Below are 22,031 nucleotides of genomic sequence, written 5' to 3' on the forward strand. Positions count from 1 at the left end.
CGCCAATCCCTGGGCCAGGTTTGACTACTCAACGTCTCAACCAATCAACGTGGGTACATTGGGAGAGGCTGGTTTGTTGACAGGATGTGGTGTTGAGAAAACTACAATCTGCGAGCTTGTAGCTAGGTACAGTGTTATTCGAAGTAAATTATGAGTTTTAATGTGGACTTCAGGCAAAGATGCAATGGAGGTCAATAGTGCTGGGTTTGCTTTTCTTAAGACTGGCTCTCAGTTGTGTTTTATGGCTCGCGTTTGGGTTGGGACCTAGCTGGGGGTTCAACTTCCCCATCAAATTCAATTTTAATTTGCACAAAATCGAACTTCTGAGGGATGGCGACAGAACATCCTCAATGACCAATACATGGTCACAGAAGACGTATGACACTCTGGATAATCTAGGAAAGACCTGCTCGAAGGTTGGAGAAAATTCTCCCAAAAAATCTTATCTTAGTTTCTTTGAAGATGGCAGAGACGAATATGATAGGAAGTATAGCTCCTTCCCGGACACTCTCAAGGCCGAAATGAAAGGTTTAGCAAAAGACATGTTCTACTTTGGATATGACAATTACATGAAATATGCATTTCCAGCAGATGAACTTAATCCGATTGACTGTCAAGGAAGGGGACCTGATGTTTTCAACCCGTAAGTCTCTACCTGAACGGAATATTCTATCGGCGCATGGTTAGCCGATTAGATTAGCTTCTTGGCTATTGATTATGGGCAGCTAATTACCTGGCTCTGTCTCTGTAGCGCTAGATACTTCGTGAATACTAGCTGCTAGGTTAGTTAGCTAGCCTCATGTATTGTTTGAGATTATTTGGTATTTAACGTTATAAGTAACCGAGAGGTTTTTCGCTATAAAGCTGCAAATTGTAGCTTTAACGTTAGATTCCTAGCCAGGATAGCTAGGATAGGTAAGTTAGCTTTCCTAGAATGTAAAGTGTGGTGTGATGTAGACCTGCATAGTAATTTACAGATTTCCTCCATTGTGTCCCCTGATTTAAATCAATCACTTGGTTGTCAGTCTGGCCAAACAAGTTTTCCCCAACTACAATGAAATGAGTGTGTGTGTGTTGCTGATGAGACGCTTTTTTCAGGTCCAACATCAATATCAACGATGTTCTGGGAAACTACTCTTTGACCCTTATTGATACATTGGATACATTGCTGGTAGGTGATTCTTGTTTTCGTATGATTGTTGTACTGTAGATAAGTACCCCAGATTAACATGCTTATTATAATCTAAAATAAATCTGCAGCAATACAATTGAAAGAAAACTCGAACTTGATTTCTATGTTTCCTATCTGGCAATACAGAAATGTGGCATGCTGATGAGTATTTTTAGCTCTATCTTAAAGTTAGATGTTGGCTGATAAAACTGAGCGCAACTAGGCTACTGGGATATCCTATAACTCCGTATTAAATGCACAGGCCTTCTGAAAGCCTCTGATGTCTCTTATGTGGCTGATCAGGGCGATGTTGCATCAAGGTCCTGCACATAGGTATAATATTGGAAGTGATGGGTATAATGCCAGTAAGGACATTCAGCCATGCCTTTCCCCCTAGATTCTTGGAAATGTGTCCGAGTTCCACAAAGCTGTCAAACTGGTGATTGACACTGTGTCCTTCGACAAAGACTCAACTGTGCAAGTGTTTGAGGCCAACATAAGGTTGAACATTATTTCTCATCTAACCAGTAGCTCTGTCATCATGTTTGATTGTTTTTCTCTTGCAGCGTAGGGTGACTTAACTTAATTTCTGAGGTCATTAGTGAAGGCTTTGTTTAAATGGCATTTTACTGGCGAAATGATTTAGATCACTGCATGTTGCAAGAAGGAATGCACTTGCCATCTATAAACCATAGTTCTGACACTTAGTTCCACTCTCTACACAAGTCTCATTTCCAAGCTTCATATCAGATGACAGAGCACTTCGGAGACCAGTGATGTACAACACACACTCACTCCAATTTGTTTACCTGTGCAGGAATTACAATTACAGCTAATGTCATGTTGGCCTTTCTCCTTCTACTCTCTACCCGTAGGATTCTGGGCAGTCTGATCTCAGCTCACATCCTCCTGACAGACCCACACCACCCCTTTGGAGATGTGAGCCTGGAGGACTACGACAACGAGCTCCTGCATATGGCCCATGATCTGGCTGTGCGACTGCTTCCAGCCTTTGAGAACACTGGCACAGGCATCCCCTATCCCCGGGTACACACCTGCAGCACAGAGCTCATTCTACAACATCTGTACTGACTGCAACCAGTAGATTTCCACCGTGGATCTCTGTTTGACTTTGTAATGTTTTAATGTAAAGCTGTTACGCCGTAGTACACTAAGATTCCTCTGTCATTTTATATTCCCAAAGCTGAACTAGGATGTTTGTAGCCTCGTGAGACCATCCTGATCTCACAAGCTTCAGGGTTTCACTCACAGATCAGTCTGGCAACTTTCCGACAGAGAAAATTTGGAGCAGTTCACCAAACGAACGGCCATTCAGCGTTGGTTTTGAGGCGGGTTTAGGTGTGATGCAACGAACAACATGACGGCATCCACAGATGAGATGAGCATAGCTATCGCGCAAGTTTTATTCAAATTAGAAAGTATTCCTGGGTAAGCTGTGAAGCTATGAGTCAGCCATGCAGCTGGGAGGAATGAACGACACAGACATCCTCCACGGCCTATTCCAGTTCATAATGGAGGAATATACTTTCTTCAGAAGTGTAGGGCCTACCGTGAAAACTTGATGGAAATTCACCCTTCGCTAAGTCCCGCCCTCCTTAGTTACTGTTACCTATACCTGACAAGCTTTAGCACCCTGCACGTCTATTACATAGGGGGAGAACCGGGACTTTTCAATGAAATGTAATTTACAAAGACATCGTACCACATTGGAAGCTAATATTTTGTCACTAGCAACCTACATCTGTCCTTTGTCAAATACAGTTGGAATTTCATCTCTGAACAAAACCGTTCATGAGTTATTTAAGCAGAAGTCGAACGTGCGTTTTGTTTCATTCGACTCTCCTGGCCAGAATGAATGGAACAGGCATGGGGGACGAAAGAAACATACCATTTAAGCTATGTACTTCCCACAACTTCAATATTTGACAACATATCATGAACGGTACTTCAAATAGGTGTTATTTTTAATAGATTGCTGATGGGCTGTACATCTTGGTGAACGTCTGTTAACAACTTCTTGGAAATATCATGCAATATGCCATTTTTATAGTTCCCAATTATATCATGTTTCTATAGTGTAACATGTTATTTTACTGTGTCTTTACGTGGGTTAGGGCACCACACATCCAAATAAGTGCCCTTCATGACCCACAGGCCTTCAGTCTCCACAGGTTAACATGGCAAAACTCAAAAAGCTTGTCAGACCTCCCGTGCCTAGTGACGGGTTGCTAAGCCACGATTGGCCTGTGGCGGTTTTCGGGTGTGGCTTAGTGAAGGGTGAATTGTCGTTGATTAGGTTCATGTCACATACGAATGGTAAGTTAAAAAATGTTAACGTTAGTTACGTTACCTAACTTAATTGTATGTTAAACGAAGGCATTAGAAGAACAATTTGTTCATCTAATTGGTTGATTTGGCCCGTCGATAACCAACATAGGTGGTGATCGACAGATGGTTTATCCAATCAGCTAACCAGTATTTCCGCCCCTTCCCAAAAGTTTTCCAACGGAAAGTTCCCAGATGGACATGTAGAGCAAATGCGAAGCATCCATCTGGCGGAGTCAGGTTAGGATGTTTGTCCAAAGCATTCAGTGTAGAAATCTCACAATGATCTGGTGGCTCTATAATAAAATTATGTGTTTGTGGGGTTGTGGCTGCAGGTGAACCTGAAGAAGGGCGTTCCCCCCGACAGCGTGAACGAGACGTGCACTGCAGGAGCGGGGTCTTTGCTGGTAGAGTTTGGCATCCTCAGTCGCCTGATCGGAGACTCCACCTTTGAGTGGGTGGCCAGGCGGGCAGTGCGTGCGCTCTGGAGCCTGAGGAGCAATGAAACAGGCCTGCTGGGTAAGGCAGCGCTCCAGGATTACGCTTGTTTGCATACACTTTTAATCGGTCTGGGCTACATCACTAGGGGAGCATTGCCAGTAAACTAAAGTGAAACCGTGTGGTTCAGTTGGTGTGAAACATGTTCCTTTTTCACTTACTCATCAGAGTAGACATTTGAGGTTTTCATTTGCATCTAACTTACTAAAACAGAGTTGAGTTTTGGTAAAAACAAACTACTCAAACTACAATATACTAGTCTGGCTTTCACCAGACCAAGCTCAATCTTTTAAGATTGAACATTGGTCTGGGGAGTAGGCTATGTATTTTCTACTGCACAATAGGCATGATTAACGGGCATAGTTCAAATGACTCTATACACAATTGGATAGTCATCCACCTATCTGACCAACAAACCGGGTGACGTTTGCAGAGCGACGCGAAAACTCCAGGCTCTCCCGCTATCGTCATTGAACCTGCCAATAGTGAGCCAGGTGGATAAGCCAGCTTGTGATTGGTCCTGGCAAAATTGTAACAGAAGCAGCAGAAAAAGATGCACAGGTTTCCAGCCTGAGCTGCAGGGCGAAAAAGAAATCGCTGGCAGATCCGGCAGATACCGGATTTCTCCTTAAATTCCCATTATCCATTGACCTGCATGAACGTAGCACACATGACCTCCGAGGTGGTGTCTATTTGCATAGACATTTCATATAGTGGTGGTAGTCATTTTATTAGAAAGTGTCTAAGATGTTGGATGTGCTCCACAATGCTTGACGGGTTCATTCAAGAGTTTCTTTTATCTATATCTCCAATATGTACTTTCCCCATGTGTTCACTGCTCTTACTGTCAGTCATCTGTGTCCTCCAACTTGTTCTCCCTTCTTTCCTCAGGTAATGTGGTGAATATCCAGACAGGCCAGTGGGTCAGCAAGCAGAGTGGCTTGGGGGCCGGGATGGACTCCTTCTATGAGTACCTGCTCAAGTCCTACATCCTGTTTGGGGAGAAGGAGGACTACCGCATGTTCAGCGCAGCCTACGAGAGTATTCAGAGCCACCTCAGGAGGGGGTGAGTCAGTCAGACACACAGGGCAAGGCACACTGGGAGATGGCACTAGTTTGTTTTCTTGCGTGTGTGTGTGTGTGTGTGTGTGTGTGTGTGTGTGTGTGTGTGTGTGTGTGTGTGTGTGTGTGTGTGTGTGTGTGTGTGTGTGTGTGTGTGTGTGTGTGTGTGTGTGTGTGTGTGTGTGTGTGTGTGTGTGTGTGTGTGTGTGTGTGTGTGTGTGTGTGTGTGTGTGTGTGTGTGTGTGTGAAACCTTTTGAAAGCATGTAGTGCCTTCCTGGGCATTCACATGATCAGAGTTAAGAGCTGTGGACACCAGTGCCGACATGAGTGCGGCGCATTCCGCTTTCGTCATTCGGCTCCGGTCTCCACAGCGCTTCAGAGTGTGGAGTTAAGTTTCATGACGACACATGCATTTCTGCAGGAGGGAAGCGTGCAATGAGGGGGAGGGGGACCCGCCTCTATACGTCAATGTGAACATGTTCAACGGCCAGATCATGAACACCTGGATCGACTCCCTACAGGCCTTCTTCCCAGGCCTTCAGGTGGGCACCACCTGGCACAGCTGCACCTCTTCAACTCTTCGCCCTTTCTCTGCTTCTTTTCACTCCTTTACACAATGTAAACAAAACACTCCTCATGTTATCTGTTAAAAATGTGATCTTGGGTACGAAGAATACTACAATAATCTGACTTTTTGTGAAGTAGTTTTTGTGAAGTTACTGAATATGGCCTATGCAGATTACACATTTTTTTGTCTTCCACGATGGACTTACGATTGACCATGTCTGACTAGGTGATCCGAGAACCATAAAATCTTGCCGTATCTTGGTCAGGAGATTGGCCACATTACAAGATCATGTAGCCTACTCGTTGCGTGTCGTCGCGTAGTGTCGGTGTTAATCTATACAGTATATGGTGTCAACACGTAGGATATTCCTCAAAAAATCTAACATGCTAGACTTTTGGTCGTGGAGTCGTGGAATGTTGCAGACAATAAATCGGGGGACGTTGAATATGTCACATTACAGGACGCGTTCCTCCTTCAGTGTCGTTCCTGACCTTTCGGGCATGACACTGGAAATTTGTCGGCTACGACAAAATAGTGCCAAAATCGGGCTGCATAAGCCATAACCTATGGAAAAAATGGTTTCAAAAGAATAGTGTTTGCCTTCTTTATCTGTAAACACTTGTAGGCTAGTCTACCTCTTTATATTGTAAGATGTTTACTATTTGCAGGTGTTGAATGGTGATGTGGAAAATGCCATCTGCTTGCATGCCTTCTATTACGCCATCTGGAAGCGTTTCGGAGCACTACCAGAACGGTACAACTGGCAGCTGCAAGCCCCTGACGTGCTTTTCTACCCCCTCCGGCCTGAGCTGGTGGAGTCCACCTACCTGCTCTACCAGGTAAGCCTCCACATCCCTCACCTTCCCTCCCCTAAACGGAACACTCACATCTCCCACACGTATGGCAACATTCTAGAGTTGAGTCATGATGACTGACTAGGGCCTCCTTATCTGCCGTTGCATATCCTTGTTGAATTTCCTTAAGACAGACCTGTTTAAAGTGGGCGGAGTTGTTCTGCCGTGCATAACTGCAAAGATATTTCCTGGCTGTCATTTACTGGGGAAGAAGGAAAAAACAATATCTTTTGACATTTAGGCACTGAACCTAAGTTCTGTAGCTATTTATAGCTTTCACTGTTGTTCATAAAATGCTCATTCTCTTCTTAATGCAGGCAACAAAGAACCCCTTTTACCTGCATGTAGGAATGGATATCCTCCAAAGCCTTGAAAAGAATACCAAAGTCAAGTGAGTTTATTTTGTATAAGCACATCCTTTTTAGTGAAAGTGCTGATTTGTTCTCCATAAATTGCTTATTTATGTGTGCAGCATACCCTGGGAACTCCAGAGTTCTTGCAAGAACACATTTTGAATTGTCTCTGCGAGACATTCTGGCAATGAGTAATGATGCACGTTACTTTTGCCACTTGTATCGTGGGTGGCCAATCACGTCGGTGTATCTGATATAGGCGGGCCAGAGGCAAGCTAAACAGATGACCGTCGTAGTGTTATCCAATTGCGTCGAAGTCCGGAATCAGTCAGTAAACATTGGTCGTATTGTGTTATCCAATTGCGTGGAGTGAGATTTACAAATGCACGCTTGGTGCCGCCCCTCGAGTTGGGCCATTATGTTATTCGTGGCCAGACCTGGAATCCAACTGGAATCCATGCATTTCCACAGAATTATTTTTGGAATCTGATCCCTTATCATACCTGTTAATTTGTACTCGTCGCTCGACTTATCGTGACTAAATTCAAGATGGCTGCGAACGGTAAACTTCCTTAAGGTACTGTCTGTATAAATCGTCTTGTAAATAAACTACCAGTGCCTTTTCAAAGTTCTCAATGTCTCGTTTTAAATGTCAGGGCCCTCGGAAGTCTACCAATGAAGTGTGGAGATACTTTGAGCCTCGTAAATGGTGTAAAACAGTGATTTATTTGCATGGCTAGGCCGATGCCAAGGCACCCCCATTGAAAAAGCTGTTGGTAGCATCGGCTAACTAGCGCCAGATTTCGGAGTGCAGGGGACAAGCCGATATGAGCTATGAGACATACGTTCACACTCGGTATCATGTTTCAACACACTTTAGGTCAATATCACACCAGAATTCTCCTTTAACTGTACTTCTGACGTCCTTATACAGGTGTGGCTATGCTACTCTGCACCACGTGGTCGACAAATCCAAAGAGGACCGCATGGAGAGCTTCTTCCTCAGTGAGACCTGTAAATACCTTTACCTGGTCAGTGCTCAGCCTCATCTATGGTCTATCCAGCGTCCTGCCTATCTGTCACTGACCTTTGGCTATGCAGAAAACTGTACTCGAATATGTGAAGCCTGTGAAGTATTCAAGAGCAAACATAACTCCTAGGGAATTTTCAGAGTTTTACAAAAGAGTGATGTATGGATTGGATTCCATTTCATACGGAGTGAGGGAGGTGTTGCATGTGTGTCAGGCTGTGATTGATGTCTTGGCCCCTCAGCTCTTTGATGAGGACAACCCACTGCACGACTCAGAGAGCCGCTACATCTTCACCACAGAGGGCCACGTGGTGCCCATCGAGCCGCGCTTCCGCGAGCGCACCTGGGGCCACCTGCAGTCCTCTGATGAGCCTTGTGACGAAGAGCCTGACCATCATCACCCTGCCAACACCAGCAATGTGAGTCCCCCGCACCATGACGTAAACTGGTCAGTGCAAGTGCCACTTTTGCAAACAAACACTACACATACAGCACATACAAAGTTCCCGGATGTGCTGGTTGTCCGTATCAACCAGAACACCAACAAACCCTACAAACCCCATCACCCAGAACACCAACAAACCCTACAAACCCCATCACCCAGAACACCAACAAACCCTACAAACCCATCACCCAGAACACCAACAAACCCTACAAACCCTACAAACTCCATCACCCAGAACACCAACAAACCCTACAAACTCCATCACCCAGAACACCAACAAACCCAACAAACCCCATCACCCAGAACACCAACAAACCCCACAAACCCTAGCGCATCAGCAGCAGCAAAGTACACATCCTTAAAGGTCATAGATTTGAACACTGACTGTAATGGGAGCTATTGTACATTTTGGTTCACCCTTGTCTTGCACCCTCATCCACATGAGGTCCTCTAAGTGGGAAAAGGTTCTTGTCTACTGTGTAAAGGTTGAGGTCATAATGTCCTCTGTTTTGAAAGGACTCAGACTGGAGCATGACTCGTACCAGTATTATCGCTGGATTTTGTGTGAGTAAGTGACTTGTGTCTGTACTAACAGTGCGACCGGATCCCTGAAGAACGACGCTTCAGCCTGCCTCTCAAAAGCATCTACATGAGGCAGATTGACCACATGGTTGGCCTGTCCTAATGCCCCACCGAAGCCCACCTTCATCTCTGCTGCAGCTGCCTTTTGACTCGTCAGGAGGACTCATCATGACCTGAGAAACACTTGTTTTGTTATACCTCGACTTTTTCCTCACCCCTTTTTTTACGAGAAACTAATATATTTTATAACAAACTACACAGGACACACATATCCGAGAAAATCATTTTTGTTTTGTTTTTTTCTGTTTTAGCGAGTTTTGTTATTTCAGGGGAGACATGCACTAAAAATCAGACCTTTTTCTTTTTTCATTTTAAACTTCCCTTCTGGAAGAATTCAGCCTACAACAGGACACACTCAACCTGGGACTCAGCAGGTTGTTTTGCCAAGCCTTCTCTGGAAGGTATTTGTGCCAGAGGAACTGGTATGGGAGATGTGCAGGATCCTTTTAAGTCAGAGCGAGGTGATGTGCAATGCAAAGCAAACATTTTGCACCAAACTACACAGAGCTACATGATGAAACACAGGACTCACTTTGTGCGAGGCTGCATTTTTTTTTGTGTGTTGTAGCCAACATGGACAACGTGTCTGAACATGGACAAAACATGGGGTGTGGGTGGGGAGACTCCATGTAAGGACTTTTCTGTGCCATTTCTTTGGGGCCTAATAGTATTTGGCATAAGAATGCCTGACAGTAATTCCAGCCTTATTCCAACTGCTTCAGTGTGTTGTTCAGGACTGTCTTCAGTGACATGCAGTATATAGCCAAACCTTTGTTCATCATCTTAATTGTATAGCCATTTGAGGACTTGTAGCTGCTCGTGTGTTGTCTATGTTAGGGATTAACATTGATTTGGAAACTTTGAGGTGTTGACAGTGATTGTTAGGAATTCCTTTATCACTCAGGAAGCACAAGGGAAGTAAGTCATGAATACTTAAAAAAAACAAAGCAAACAAAACAAAAACACCTGTTTAAAGTTCCACACAGTGATTGCTGGATGGGCATTCCCACAGACTGCAGTCAGTGTGTGAAGTCACAGGTACGACACAGATGCCTGTGCTGCACAACTATTTATCCGGGCAGTTATAGTCTTCCAATTCTCCAGAGAGATGGTTGTTATGAGCGTTATTCAAACCATCTTGCTATAGCAGACCTCAGATGTCCGTATTGGTGAAGTGTTCTCTCTTCACAAATATTTGTCTCTTGGGGGGGGGGGGGGGGGGGGGTCTGTCTTTGATTTTGTTCTCCACAAAGGTCATTTTTGGGCCATTCTTATTGTGGTGTGTAACATTATTTCACTGTATTGTCGCTCTGTGAGTTTTGGTCACAGATGCCGGTGTTGGAGGCATAGGTGGGTCTTTGGGACTGGCAGCAATGCTATCCCAGGGAAAGGTTATTGAAAGCCATGCTAAGTGCATTAATGCTATGCATCCTATTTCCAGCTAAAGTATTTTCTGATGGCAGATGGCTGTACAGTATGTCACATGACAACACATAGCACAGTGCCTCTACAGTAATGTTAAATGCACAACCACCTCATTGACTGTGCCTGCAGATTTGGTGTTTTGATTGTAATTGAATGTGTGTGTGTGTGTGTGTGTGTGTGCGTGTGTGTGTGTGTGTGTGTGTGTGTCTAACGGACCAGACCTAGTAAATGGTGCCTTTCTCTCATGTCCTCTCTAGAATTCTCCCCAGTGTGCTGGGCCGTGCTGACTGTAGTGTACTATAGACTGCTGGTAGGCAAACCGGCAAGCTGGGGCCCTTAACAAGGCTCTGTGACTTTAGAGGTAAAACCATGACAAGGTGTAAAAAAACAACAGATCTTTTTTCTTCCTTCAATTGATGACTTGATACTAATCTGCAATATTTCTTTTGGTGCAAAAAATTGTTTTTGTAGTTGTGGTTCTTCCCACTCGCTTTCCCTGAAGTTTGCCTGTCAGTGATTGAATGGTCCATGAATGCTGTTTTCTGAAACAAACAACTGTCTTAAATATGAAGGCTGCAAAACAAGTTGGGTAATTGTTTTCTTAGTGTACATTGACTATTTCAACTATTGATGACTATTCTTTGAATAAAAATGGCTAAATGATTGTAAGTGCAAGAGTGGAAACATTATCTGGATGTTTGTGAGTTATGGTGTGTGTGTTTTTTTTGTTTTTGTTTTTTTTAAACAACCTTTTTAACAGATATTTGTATTTACCATAGATTATACAGTTCACTTGCTCTCCATAATTGTCCTCTCATTAAAGAAATGTTATTAACTTTGCATTGTAAAATGCAAGATACCTCATGCTAACCCTTCACCCAGCTCCAAATGATTGCGCTTCCTCTTGAGATGATGTCATAATATGATTTCTTTTGGGCTGAACCAATTAGGTGAAAGGTTCATGCTGGTGTATTTGTGTGCTTTCAGCGATCAGGTGCAAAAGCAGGAGCTGCGGACAAGCTGTGTCGAAACAAATTCTGCCTCTTTGGCCGTTAGCAAAGCAAACTGGTTTTGCACATCAGAGAGAGAGGAAACTCAGGGACTGACGTAAGTCAGGATGTGTTTGTTTTAAATAAGTACTCGAGGATGTCATTGGATAGTGATTTGCTTGACTGTCTGTCCTTGTTCTGTCTCATTTCACCATTCTGATCATAGGCTAAATGACAAGTTAACATTTATTTTTTGAGTGTTCATGTGCCCTTTTCACTAACCAGCTGTGTGGTTGAGCATCATTTTAATATGCATGCTTTGGGTAACTCATGTACATTGAAGGACATACTGTATGTCCAGAAGTATGAAGTCTTGCAATAAACTAATCTGATTTATTGTTGTTCTGCAGTTGTGTGTGTGCGCGTGCGTGTGTACTTGCAATGTGTTGTCTAGTCGTGATGAGTAAGTACAAAACTGACCTACCTGAATGATGGCTTCTCTAATATCCTCTTAGTCTAACTTCAGAACTGACACTGGGAAAAGGCTGGGGTGCCTACAGAAGCTTTATTAGACAACTTTCAAGTACAGAAAATCTCTGCATAACGGAGTGCTGTTGGTTGACTTCTGCATCTCAGAGGCGAGTTTGAGCTACAGCAGAATAAACACTTCAGTTCTCCTTGCCAGACGGTGCCCCATAACTTCCACAATTCATTGGTGCGGTATGTTAGAAAAAAGTTACAGAAAAATAGCATTATAAAGCAGTAGCTTGGGCCTCTATTTATGGTTGATGTTTTGTGGCTATAGCTCTTTATTTTTCTCTCTGTCAAGCTACACTACTGTGTACTGCCATGCATGGATCATTCTGTAGTGTGGTATCAATGGCAGGGAGCTTGTATTTAGTTTTTTTTTTTTTTTACTGCTTAAATCGACTTCACCATCTCTCCAACAGATTACAAATTGAAGTGCATGTGCAGGTGTTGATCCGGTAATTTGGCCATGTGTAGCTACATGATCTCCTGGATTAATCGGGCCCAGTCAAACGTTTCATACAATTGCCATATCATTTGAGCACCTATCACATACATGCACTCCTGAAAGTACTCTATACATACCATTCCATAGTCTATGAGGGACCTGCAGCACTGCTTTCTGGACTACAGGTGACCAGTAAAAATGTTTCATTTGACGCTACCTCTCCGTCTCTTGGTATCATGGTACAAATACATCCTTACAGTCACACACCTGGATAGAAAGCAGATTTCTTTTTCTTCTTTTTAGAGTTTGGTTGGGCTCATGGTTGTGTTTGTGTATGTGTATGCACGTGTGTGTATCTGGGGTTGGGGTTGTCTTCTGACTTCTGAAGGAGATGGGTAAGGAAGTGGGGAGGTGTGTATCTGGGGGTTGGGGTTGTCTTCTGACTTCTGAAGGAGATGGGTAAGGAAGTGTGTCGCAGGAGGGGTTCACATGATGTTACCTAACAGGAAAATAAGAGCAACAGTTTTCAACCTCTTCTCCATTAAGGAAACTTCATACAAGGGTAATATTTCAATGATTTGTTCAATATGCTGGATATTAGTCATACATGACTTTGGCCCGATGGGGGAACAGGAAGACAGGTGTTTACCTGCATCTCTCCTGCCTGCCAAGGGTCTGTCCCTCTTTAGAAGAGACCGCAATCCTTGAGGTTCTCTTTGATGATGATGTCGGTGACGGCATCAAACACGAACTTGACGTTCTGTGTGTCTGTGGCGCAGGTCAGGTGGGAGTAGATCTCCTTGATGTCTCGCCGCAGGTTGAGGTCCAGGAACTGCATCTTGATGTAGTTACCAGCATCCTCAAAGGTATTGGGACCTGTAGGTAAGCATCAAGTTCATCATCTTGAAATTAAAGTCCAGTTGAATTTTGAGTGCCATTGAAAATGTGTAGGAAGTATTGCATGACACACCTTGTACCAAACTTGTACTTGAGGAGTGTTTTATGTTAGTACACAGTGTAGGTGGTAGCCATTCAAAATACCTTACCATCATACTCAGGGAAGCACATGCTGAGATGGGACTTCTTGATCTTCTCCAAGAAGACATCTTTCTTGTTCAGAAAGAGTACAATGGAGGTGGCGGCAAAGTAACGGTGGTTGCAGATACTGTTGAACAGGTGGAGGGATTCGTGCATTCGGTTCTTTGGGAGAAGACACAGACAAAAGGGAACCAGTAGGTTACAGGAGGCAAGGGTTTAAGACCATTCACATATTTCAAGAATACATTTCATAGGTCTCTTGAAATTGTTTGGCTATAGGATTGCAATAGCAGTTGTGATGTGATGGAATATTGAACCTACTCGAGATTCTCTCATGAACGGCTTGGCACAAATACTGTATTTATACTAACACGGTCCTCTCTCGGTCCCTGATCTAGCCACTAGGGAATAGGCAGGCACTCTCACCACTTCATCATCCTCCACCAGCACCATGTCGTAAGCACTGAGAGCAGCAATGAAGATGATGCAGGTCACACCTTCGAAGCAGTGGATCCACTTCTTCCTCTCCGAGCGCTGGCCACCCACATCAAACATCCTGCAGGAGGAAGAGGAGGAGGAGCAGAGAGGGATGTTACTAGTGTAAGTGAGTACATGAATGTAAATATTAACATTTATATAGATATATGTATTAGGGCTGTCAAAAAAATAGCACAGATGAATCGATTCCGTATGACCTTTGACTCCAAGCCGTTCAAGAAAATGTGCTGCCTAGATCATTGTTTGGAACATTTACTTTTAAAAAACGGCCTGATGGTGTTGATAAAAATAAAGTCCTCTGCAATGTCTGCAGAAAGGAATTTGCATATCACCGGAGTTCGTCAACTCTAAAGTCACACATCAATGCAAAGAAATATGTTGACATTGAGGGGAGTGTTAATTTATTTTCATTGTGTCCCCTGGGATATATCTGTGGCCTGAAATGCCTTGTATGTGAAAAAAAACTTCTTCCCGAAGCACTTTTGAATTTATTTCCTCAGCATATTAGGTTATATCATAGATTATTATGGCCATTATTTGGTCATAATAATGGTTAGTCAAAATAATAATAAAAGAGTTTTAGAACTTTAATGTCACTAATGCTGATTATTCAATGATTCATTTGATTTTATATATTTAAAATACTTTCACAGCAAAAATGACATATGCGATTCATTTAGATTAAATTAATAGTATGTATGTAATTAATTGGATTACATTTTTTAATCTATTGACAGCCCTAATATATATGTTTTGCTTTGTTTTTTTTAGTTTTTCTTTTTATTATGTTTTCTTGTTTTGGTGAACCCCCCTGGATCATGGCATGGGCAAAGTCGTGATGATGTCATGATGCCTTGCCTGAAATGAAGGTCCTTGAAGGAGAACGTGGTCTCAATGATACCAGTGGTCTTTACTCGAGAACGCAGCACATCCTGCTCAGTGGGAACATAGCCAGGCTGCACTAACCGCTCCAGGTCATTTAGGTAGCTGAGAGAGAGAGAGAGAGAGAGAGAGAGAAATGACTATGTATTTTTTGTATCCAGGTTGAATAAAGTGTCATTTTGTCTTTAACTTCATCAATATAAATAGATTATTCAAATATCTAACGGCATTTTGTCCATTTACCAAAATACATATCTGATTTGTTTTTTGCCACATTTGGCTAAGAGGCATTGAAAAACCTACTATCCAGCAGAGTCGTTCAGTTGGTACTCAGATGCCCTGTCGAAGCATGTCTGGATCCCAGTGTCCTTCCAGAGCCTCAAGATGATATCGGCCATCTCCTTAGGCATTGTTCCCTCCTCAATGGTGTCAGCCAAGTGCATCAGCTTCCTGGCATCATCCTGCAAAAGTACACAGGAACATCAGACACAAACAGGGGAAATTACTGTGATGATGGATAGTGGGATTGTCAGTGTTGTTAGGTGGAGTTATGTTTACTTGGTGTTTACCACTCTTGAACCGCAATGTATTCAACATGGAAATATGAATGTTGCACGGTTTATCACTCGTATAGGATAAACACAATACATGTTTGATCTAGGCTAAGGGGATTCAGGCTTTGGGCTCTGAAAATTGTCTTGAGATCCTTTTTAGTTGCTATTGACATATAAATACTAAATAAACTAAATAAACAAACATACAAATCTCTAAAGTAAGTCAACTATCTAAACTTTTCATAGCTGTTACAGTTTCTGGAGTTTTATCCCCCCCCCCCCCCACCTCACACACACACACACACACTTTGTTTTTCTGTGTTAGAGCATGCTTTAGCATGCTTTAGCCAGGGAGCCTATTGAAGACTTACTGCTGCTGCAGTGTCTCCATAGCCGATGTTGAGGGTGTTCATGGCCTTCACAACGGCCATGATGGACTGTAGCGTGTTGCTGTAGATGATGACAATGAACTCCAAGCACTCTTCCAGGGAGTAACCATCTTTGTGGATAATTCTGTTGGATACAGACGGATACACACGAGCGCAAGGAGTTACAGTGACATCAGAGAGTGTTGATCAGTATTTGGGAGATAAACAATATTTCAAACACACTCACTTCATCTGTTTGACAATGGTGCTCTTGCCTGATTCACCAGCACCTAATGATGAGAAGACAGGATGGGGCATCAGTATTAGAATAGCTCTTACTGGGCAAGCTTTCTGATGAGAGGAAGGAAGACTAGGCATTTTTCTTGGGAAAAGCAGCCTGTCTCAAAGTCATCAACACATTTGTTGACCACACTCAAATGACATCATATCCTGTACTTACTGAGGCAGAGGCAATGCAATATTGCATAAACATTATCCATACTGGATACTCGTATAGGATAAACACAATACATGTTTGATCTAGGCTAAGGGGATTCAGGCTTTGGGCTCTGAAAATTGTCTTGAGGTCATTTTTAGTTGCTATTGACATGCACTAAATAAACAAACATACACATCTCTAAAGTAAGTGAAATATCTAAACTTTCCATAGCAGTTACAGTTTCTGGAGTATTATTTTTCTAAACCCCCCCACCCCCACACACACACACAAACTCTGAATGGGAAGGTGAAGTGAGTATTTTATGGAGTAGATTTTGCTTCCCCCTCTTTAAAACTGTTGCATAATTTGACTAGGGATTCATTTGGGGACCACAAGCAAGAAAATTGGTATTTCTTTCTTATTCACAATCCTTTTTTTTCATTATTCATCTAGCACTCCCTTCTCTTGGCCTTTCTCCCTCCCTGTATTATTTGCTCCCTCTTGAGAGGATCACTGTAAGAGGCTTGGATCTCATTACTCCTGTCCTAAGCCCCTCACTGATAATGTGACGGGCTGCCCGCTCCATGCCTGACCCAAATAGACACAGAGATGCAGATCCCTTTTTATAAATCCTTGATCAAATCTGTGTGCATAACACGTCCCTGCAGGTGTCTTCAGAGCTGGGACTGACCCTTTGGCTAACCCAACAATGTAAGTGCTCCCGAACTCTCTCTGACCTTCTCAGCAACAACTTAAGGAGGATGAATTTCAACATAATTGGTCATTAAATGAGAATGGGTTTCACCATAAGTGGTCATTATAGGCTACAGTCAATAAAAAAAACATCAAGAAACATCAGTTAGAAACATCAGCTGCATACTGAAAGACCTGACATATACACATGACAAAGGTAACTTAAGTGATCAAAAATTCCCATGAATTTCCCTCGACACAGATGAACTACCCATTCTTTGCATATCCCCTTTTCTTGCTTTTAATTCCCCATGTCTTTAGTCTGGGTAAGAGCCATGGATCCCCGTCCATCCCATCTGGTGGTGAGAGGGTCCCCAGTGAGTCCAGTCCTTACCCAGCAGCAGCAGCTTGACTGTCCTGGCGTCCTTGTCGGCATCCTCCTTCAGCTTCTTCTCCAGCTCCCTGGAGTGCTTGTCCTCAGCACTGCCTCCAGCCCCCATGTCCACTCAGCGAGAAAGGCGCCCTAAAGAGTCGGCCTGGACGAGCTCGGAATCACCTGAGGAATACGCTCCACAAGCCTGGACCCCACGCCACGCACAGATGCCTAGCGCTGCCTGTAGGTACTGATGGACAGAGTAAATGTCCTCCTTTCTCTAAGAGGGCTTTTGGATGTTTTGCTGACCACCTGGGCACGGGAGGCCAATAAGAGGCAAGGACAGGGCCCCTCCCGTGGTGGTGCCTGTGGAGGGGCACAGGTGACCTCCTCTCAGCTTTAGGAGAATCTGCTGCCCTCAGCAGAAGGTCCTAGCTGCGGCTCAGCCCTAATCCTGCCCTTTACTCATCTCACTGGCCTTTATAAAGACAGGTGGACACATTCACTTGGACATGCTACAAAGGACTGCAAATGGTTTGCATGAAACACCAGCCACAAAGCAACAGTAACGTGCACAGATATATTCACAACTGGCCATTTATACTTTCACAGAGCGAGAAGAATCTCTTTCACAATACGTAGTGTCACATTACACTGTGTATATTTGTTTAAATCTAATTGTCAATTTCATATGAATAGTGCAATAGAAATGTTATAATTCAGAGGTAAATGCAAGTCCACTAATAACTGATTCCCTGGCTGTCGTGTATAATTGATATGTGGGTATATGGAGTTACTTTTGAGATTATTATTTCATCATTCATCTTTAGCTGATGCTTTTACTCAGAGCAAGTTGTAAGGAAATAACTACAGGGACAGTCCCCATTGGATCACCTCAGGGTAAAGTGGCGGGGGCCCCTGATCAGACTCACACCCTACAGGTGGTCCATTTGGATGCCTGGGTCCCTAGGCACTGGTCCACCACTGCCAGATCCAGCTGGAGATGGTTCAAATGAGAGAATAGGATGTAATGCATCATTGAGGGCACTGAAGATAGGCTAAGCCTGACACAAGTCTTTGTCCAAGGCCTTGTACACTGTTTTTTTATTTTTTTATGTAACACTATTGAAGCATCACTGAGTGTGGTTTCCTCCACTCTACTTGTCCACTTCATCTGTTGGACTTGGCAAAACACCTGTACATACACAGACCTCAACATAAACAGATGCCAACCTCGAATAGACATCATTGACCTACATGTTCATAATGAGATGATGAGGGTGCTGGACGGGAAGGTCTGGATATACTGTACACACATGACTCATAAGCACCGATCATGATATCAATAACTCCTGGGGCCAATGACAACCAAATTATTATGCATGAATTATGGCCATTGTGTGGCATATGGGAGCATTGAATGTTTGCAGTTAAGGTCTTGCCCATGGTGTTAAATTAGCAGATTGATTTAGCCAAGATATTAAATCAGCTTAAGACTCCACACTTTCACCCATCATTCACATTAGGGCACCTGGTTCTCCAATTCACCTCCTAAAGGGGCTTTTCATTGAATGATTCCTTTTAACAGTGATATATGACAGTATGTGATGCCCACCATGCGTTTCAGCCCTAATTCTCACAGATAGGAGTTCCCTGGAAGGCGGGAGGGCCCTGGGAGGAGCTGCCGGAGGTTTTTGTTCTGCATCATCACACTCATCTGGGGATCAATTCAAAGACTATTTTCCATGTGGGTATACCTGTGTGATCTTAACCAGCTTAGACAGAACGCATTGACCTCAATCTTTAAATGGACAAGAATCCTTAGCACGACCAGAGACGGTATATTAAGGATCCTTAGCACGACTAAGTTTACAAGTGCCTGGTGTTTATGACACAAAGGAAATAGAAATTAACTCTCATCTCTTTCATGGAACTCTAGTGTACAGGAGTACACTAGTCATTGAGGTTTATGCCACTGGACGTGAAAACAATGTATCTCCCAGAAACCAAGTCAAGTATGCATGATTATGGCATGCATAGAGGTCATAGTTCCAACCATTGTGTGAACTACTCAAAGTTAATGTTGATCTGTATTGCCATTTCTGAATAAATGAAATTAATATTCTTATAAAATATAGAGCTTTATTTTTTTAATCAGTTTGCAACATCAAAGAGAGGGGAGAAATGTACACGGTCAAGTCATTACAATAACATCAACTGTGTAGTACATCCAACTCTGGTTTTTGATTTGATTTGAATTGCCCATAAAAACATACTAAACCCCAAGAATAAAAAATTAAAATTTAACAGACAAACGAGACAAAATGAGACAAACCACACAGATGTGTTTTTTTTTCCTTTACAAAAAACAGTATATCTTTCTCACATATTCCTTTTACAGCCATCTGTTGTGACCCCCCAGGGATGAGGAAGAGTTAGGGCTTCCAAAAGATCCATACAATCACCTCTTCACCTCTTACATGCTAGCCTGTTTGAGAACATGGAGTCCCTGGTTGCTTTCTCCCGTGGTACAAAGTCACTGGTCACCACCACAAATGAAAGAAAGACAGAGAGACAGGAAAAGAGGTTCCACAGACAAAATCTACAGCAATATTTCTTAAACATATTTACAGTAACTGTACATCTCATGCAGAGTGAAAGCCAGCTTCCTATGGTTTTCGTTCTGGATTTAGCTAATAAACGGTAATCAGAAAATTAGCTTTCTGGTTTCCCCACACCATATCCTTAATGAGTTTCTAAAGTTGTAAAAAGTGCTTCAACTGCCTTATTAATGCCATATAACTCCCAATTAGTGAGCATGCTATTGTGCTGTATTAATTAGATACTTGGAAGAATGCCCACTGTCTTGATATTTTGGACTAAAACTTGTGTCAAATCATCCACTGCAGATCATTCTCAGCAAGGGGATTGGTGATGGTCTATCAGGAGCTATATCAATATTCATATTTACACACAGTAATCAACAAACATTGCATTGCAATAAAACTCTGGATCAGGCAAGGTAAACAAATGCGGAGGTGGGGGGGGGGAGGAGGTGACGCAGAGAGAGTGGGAGACCTTCACAAGAACACTAATGAATGGACACCATGTGTTGTGAAAAGGGAGAAGGGGAAAAACAAAAGATGTGTGTCGCAGGTTTGTGCTGAGAGAAGCCTTTAGAGTAGCCAAAAAAAGGTTTGGCTTTTGTGTGTATGTATGTGTGTGGTAGGTGGCAGGCGACAGGAGGTTTTGCTGTGCACTGCCTTATTCTTGCCTGTGGGGGGCGCTCCTCCTCTCCACACATCCAGTGAAATGCCTCACGTTCTCTCTGAGAACCTGAACAGCTGTGCAAAGAAGGGGAAACCATGTTTGTCTCTCTCTCTCTCTCTCTCTCTCACGATCGCTCTCGCGTCTGACGGGCACTCCGCGGTGACCCTTGACCTTTTTGCAGCCCCTTTCAAAATGGCTCCGCCGGTTCACATTTTCACATGAGTCTCTTTTTTTGCAGTCCGCTGTAGGTACAGAAATGTGATGGAGCTGTTGCCATCTCTCAGAGAGAGGACACTCATTGTACAATAACACCATCTGATATAGAATTACTACATTAATAATAAATATAAGAATAATAATAACAATAATAACAAAAAAATATTTGCACAGAAAGACCTATACACAAAAAAGAAAAAAGGTAAAATGTACCTAGTCTGGGTACAAATAAAATCCACAGAACCTTGACTATTTACAAGCTACAATAAATACCATGTGTGCCTGTTCAACCCTCACTGCTGTCTCTAGCATTGCTCCATGCATGAATCCTCAGCGGTCTTAGCCTGGCACCAGAGTCAGAGAAGGGAGACTGTGTGTATGTGCTTATGTGGAAGTCTGTGTGCTTGCGTGTGTATGTGTGTGTGTGTGTCTAAGAGAGAGAGAGAGAGAGAGAGAGAGAGAGAGAGAGAGAGAGAGAGAGAGAGAGAGGGAGAGAGAGAAGACATGGGGCTGTTGCGGTGTGGTGTGTGTGTGTGTGTGTGTGTGTGTGTGTGTATGTGTGTGTATGTGGCTGTGTGTTTATGTGCGCGCTGGATTGTCCCGTGCCGCCCCTTCATGTCTCGGTGGCAACGCCGCTCTGGCCCTCGTGGTGGCGCCGGTTGCGGGGCTTGCGCTGCTCCCTCAGCTCCTTCAGCTCCTTGCGCTTGACGCCCCCGCTGTTTCCTCCTCCGGTGCTGACCAGGCCACTCTGGGGCCCACTGACCAGTGGGTGCGGCTCGCCGTGCTGCCAGTAGTCCTGGCAGTACTGGTTGATGAGGCTCATCTCGGGCTGGCTCAGCAGGGTCAGCAGGTCCTTATACTGCTCGGCCGTGGGGGTCCAAGCGCTGGAGGCGGGCGGGTGGGTGAGTGCGGGGGCCTGGGGCCCGGGTCCAGCGGCGGCCGTCTGCGGGGTGTGGTGGGACTCGGCCAGCGCGGCGTTGGCCGTGCGCGAGGACAGCACCACCAGCTGCAGCTTGACCAGTGTGTGCTTGAAGTTGTTCTCGGTGGACGTGCACTGGTAGACGCCGCTGTCGGACATCTGCAGCGAGCGCAGCAGCAGGCCTTGCTCTGTCCGCACCACGCGCCCGTCACAGCGCAGCTGACACACACACACACAGACACACACACAACTAGTCAAAACACAGAAGAAACTCATGGCACACTGAAACCACTACATGCAATAACTGCTAGAGGCAGGAGCTGCATTCATGTTCATCTGAAGAAAGCTATGAAGGGCCTTTGCAAAGCCCCTTCAAGAATCATTATTTCAGCTCTCCCTTATAAAACATAACTATGGCCCA

The 22,031-nt window shown here is 43.8% G+C and overlaps 3 protein-coding genes across 4 annotated transcripts in view; 1 reads left to right on the forward strand and 2 right to left on the reverse strand.

Annotated features, from left to right (window-relative positions):
* Positions 1-51: 51 nt before the first annotated feature.
* edem1 (ER degradation enhancer, mannosidase alpha-like 1) lies at positions 52-10,189 on the forward strand. Its single transcript, XM_076269350.1, has 12 exons — positions 52-643; positions 1,099-1,171; positions 1,569-1,672; positions 2,047-2,218; positions 3,853-4,036; positions 4,907-5,081; positions 5,500-5,620; positions 6,315-6,485; positions 6,818-6,891; positions 7,788-7,884; positions 8,126-8,302; positions 8,924-10,189. Exons 1-12 carry the CDS (start codon positions 180-182, stop codon positions 9,011-9,013), a joined length of 1,902 nt encoding a protein of 633 aa, XP_076125465.1. The 5' UTR covers positions 52-179; the 3' UTR covers positions 9,014-10,189.
* A 2,637-nt stretch (positions 10,190-12,826) lies between these two features.
* Positions 12,827-17,332, reverse strand: gnat1 (guanine nucleotide binding protein (G protein), alpha transducing activity polypeptide 1). Its single transcript, XM_076268132.1, has 8 exons — positions 17,227-17,332; positions 15,948-15,990; positions 15,704-15,845; positions 15,082-15,239; positions 14,755-14,883; positions 13,825-13,954; positions 13,407-13,560; positions 12,827-13,236 (listed from the first exon to the last, which is right to left on the reverse strand). The coding sequence occupies exons 1-8, from the start codon at positions 17,330-17,332 to the stop codon at positions 13,046-13,048; spliced, it is 1,053 nt and encodes a 350-aa protein (XP_076124247.1). The 3' UTR covers positions 12,827-13,045.
* A 2,010-nt stretch (positions 17,333-19,342) lies between these two features.
* sema3fa (sema domain, immunoglobulin domain (Ig), short basic domain, secreted, (semaphorin) 3Fa) overlaps positions 19,343-22,031 on the reverse strand; it is a 47,844-nt gene continuing 45,155 nt past the window's right edge. For both annotated transcript variants that reach the window (XM_076267463.1, XM_076267462.1), the window contains exon 19: positions 19,343-21,829. In XM_076267463.1, coding sequence (XP_076123578.1) covers positions 21,305-21,829 — 525 coding nt within the window. In that variant the 3' untranslated portion in view covers positions 19,343-21,304. The remainder of the gene's footprint in view (positions 21,830-22,031) is intronic.

The sequence above is a fragment of the Alosa pseudoharengus genome, unplaced genomic scaffold (genome assembly GCF_046254945.1).
Source record: "Alosa pseudoharengus isolate Yale_2024_CS ecotype anadromous, Long Island Sound unplaced genomic scaffold, YU_APseudo_1.1 YU_APseudo_1.1_scf_5, whole genome shotgun sequence".
Taxonomy (NCBI): Eukaryota; Metazoa; Chordata; class Actinopteri; order Clupeiformes; family Clupeidae; genus Alosa; species Alosa pseudoharengus.

Coding starts and splice junctions, on each gene's coding strand:
- gnat1 (XM_076268132.1), bottom strand. CDS start 17,332: ATGGGGGCTGGAGGCAGTGCTGAGGACAAGCACTCCAGGGAGCTGGAG. Junction 15,240..15,703: donor ATGGAGACACTGCAGCAGCA/GTAAGTCTTCAA, acceptor GTACTTTTGCAG/GATGATGCCAGGAAGCTGAT. Junction 14,884..15,081: donor CTGAACGACTCTGCTGGATA/GTAGGTTTTTCA, acceptor TCTCTCTCTCAG/CTACCTAAATGACCTGGAGC.
- edem1 (XM_076269350.1), top strand. CDS start 180: ATGCAATGGAGGTCAATAGTGCTGGGTTTGCTTTTCTTAAGACTGGCT. Junction 1,673..2,046: donor GTGTTTGAGGCCAACATAAG/GTTGAACATTAT, acceptor CTCTACCCGTAG/GATTCTGGGCAGTCTGATCT. Junction 2,219..3,852: donor CAGGCATCCCCTATCCCCGG/GTACACACCTGC, acceptor TTGTGGCTGCAG/GTGAACCTGAAGAAGGGCGT.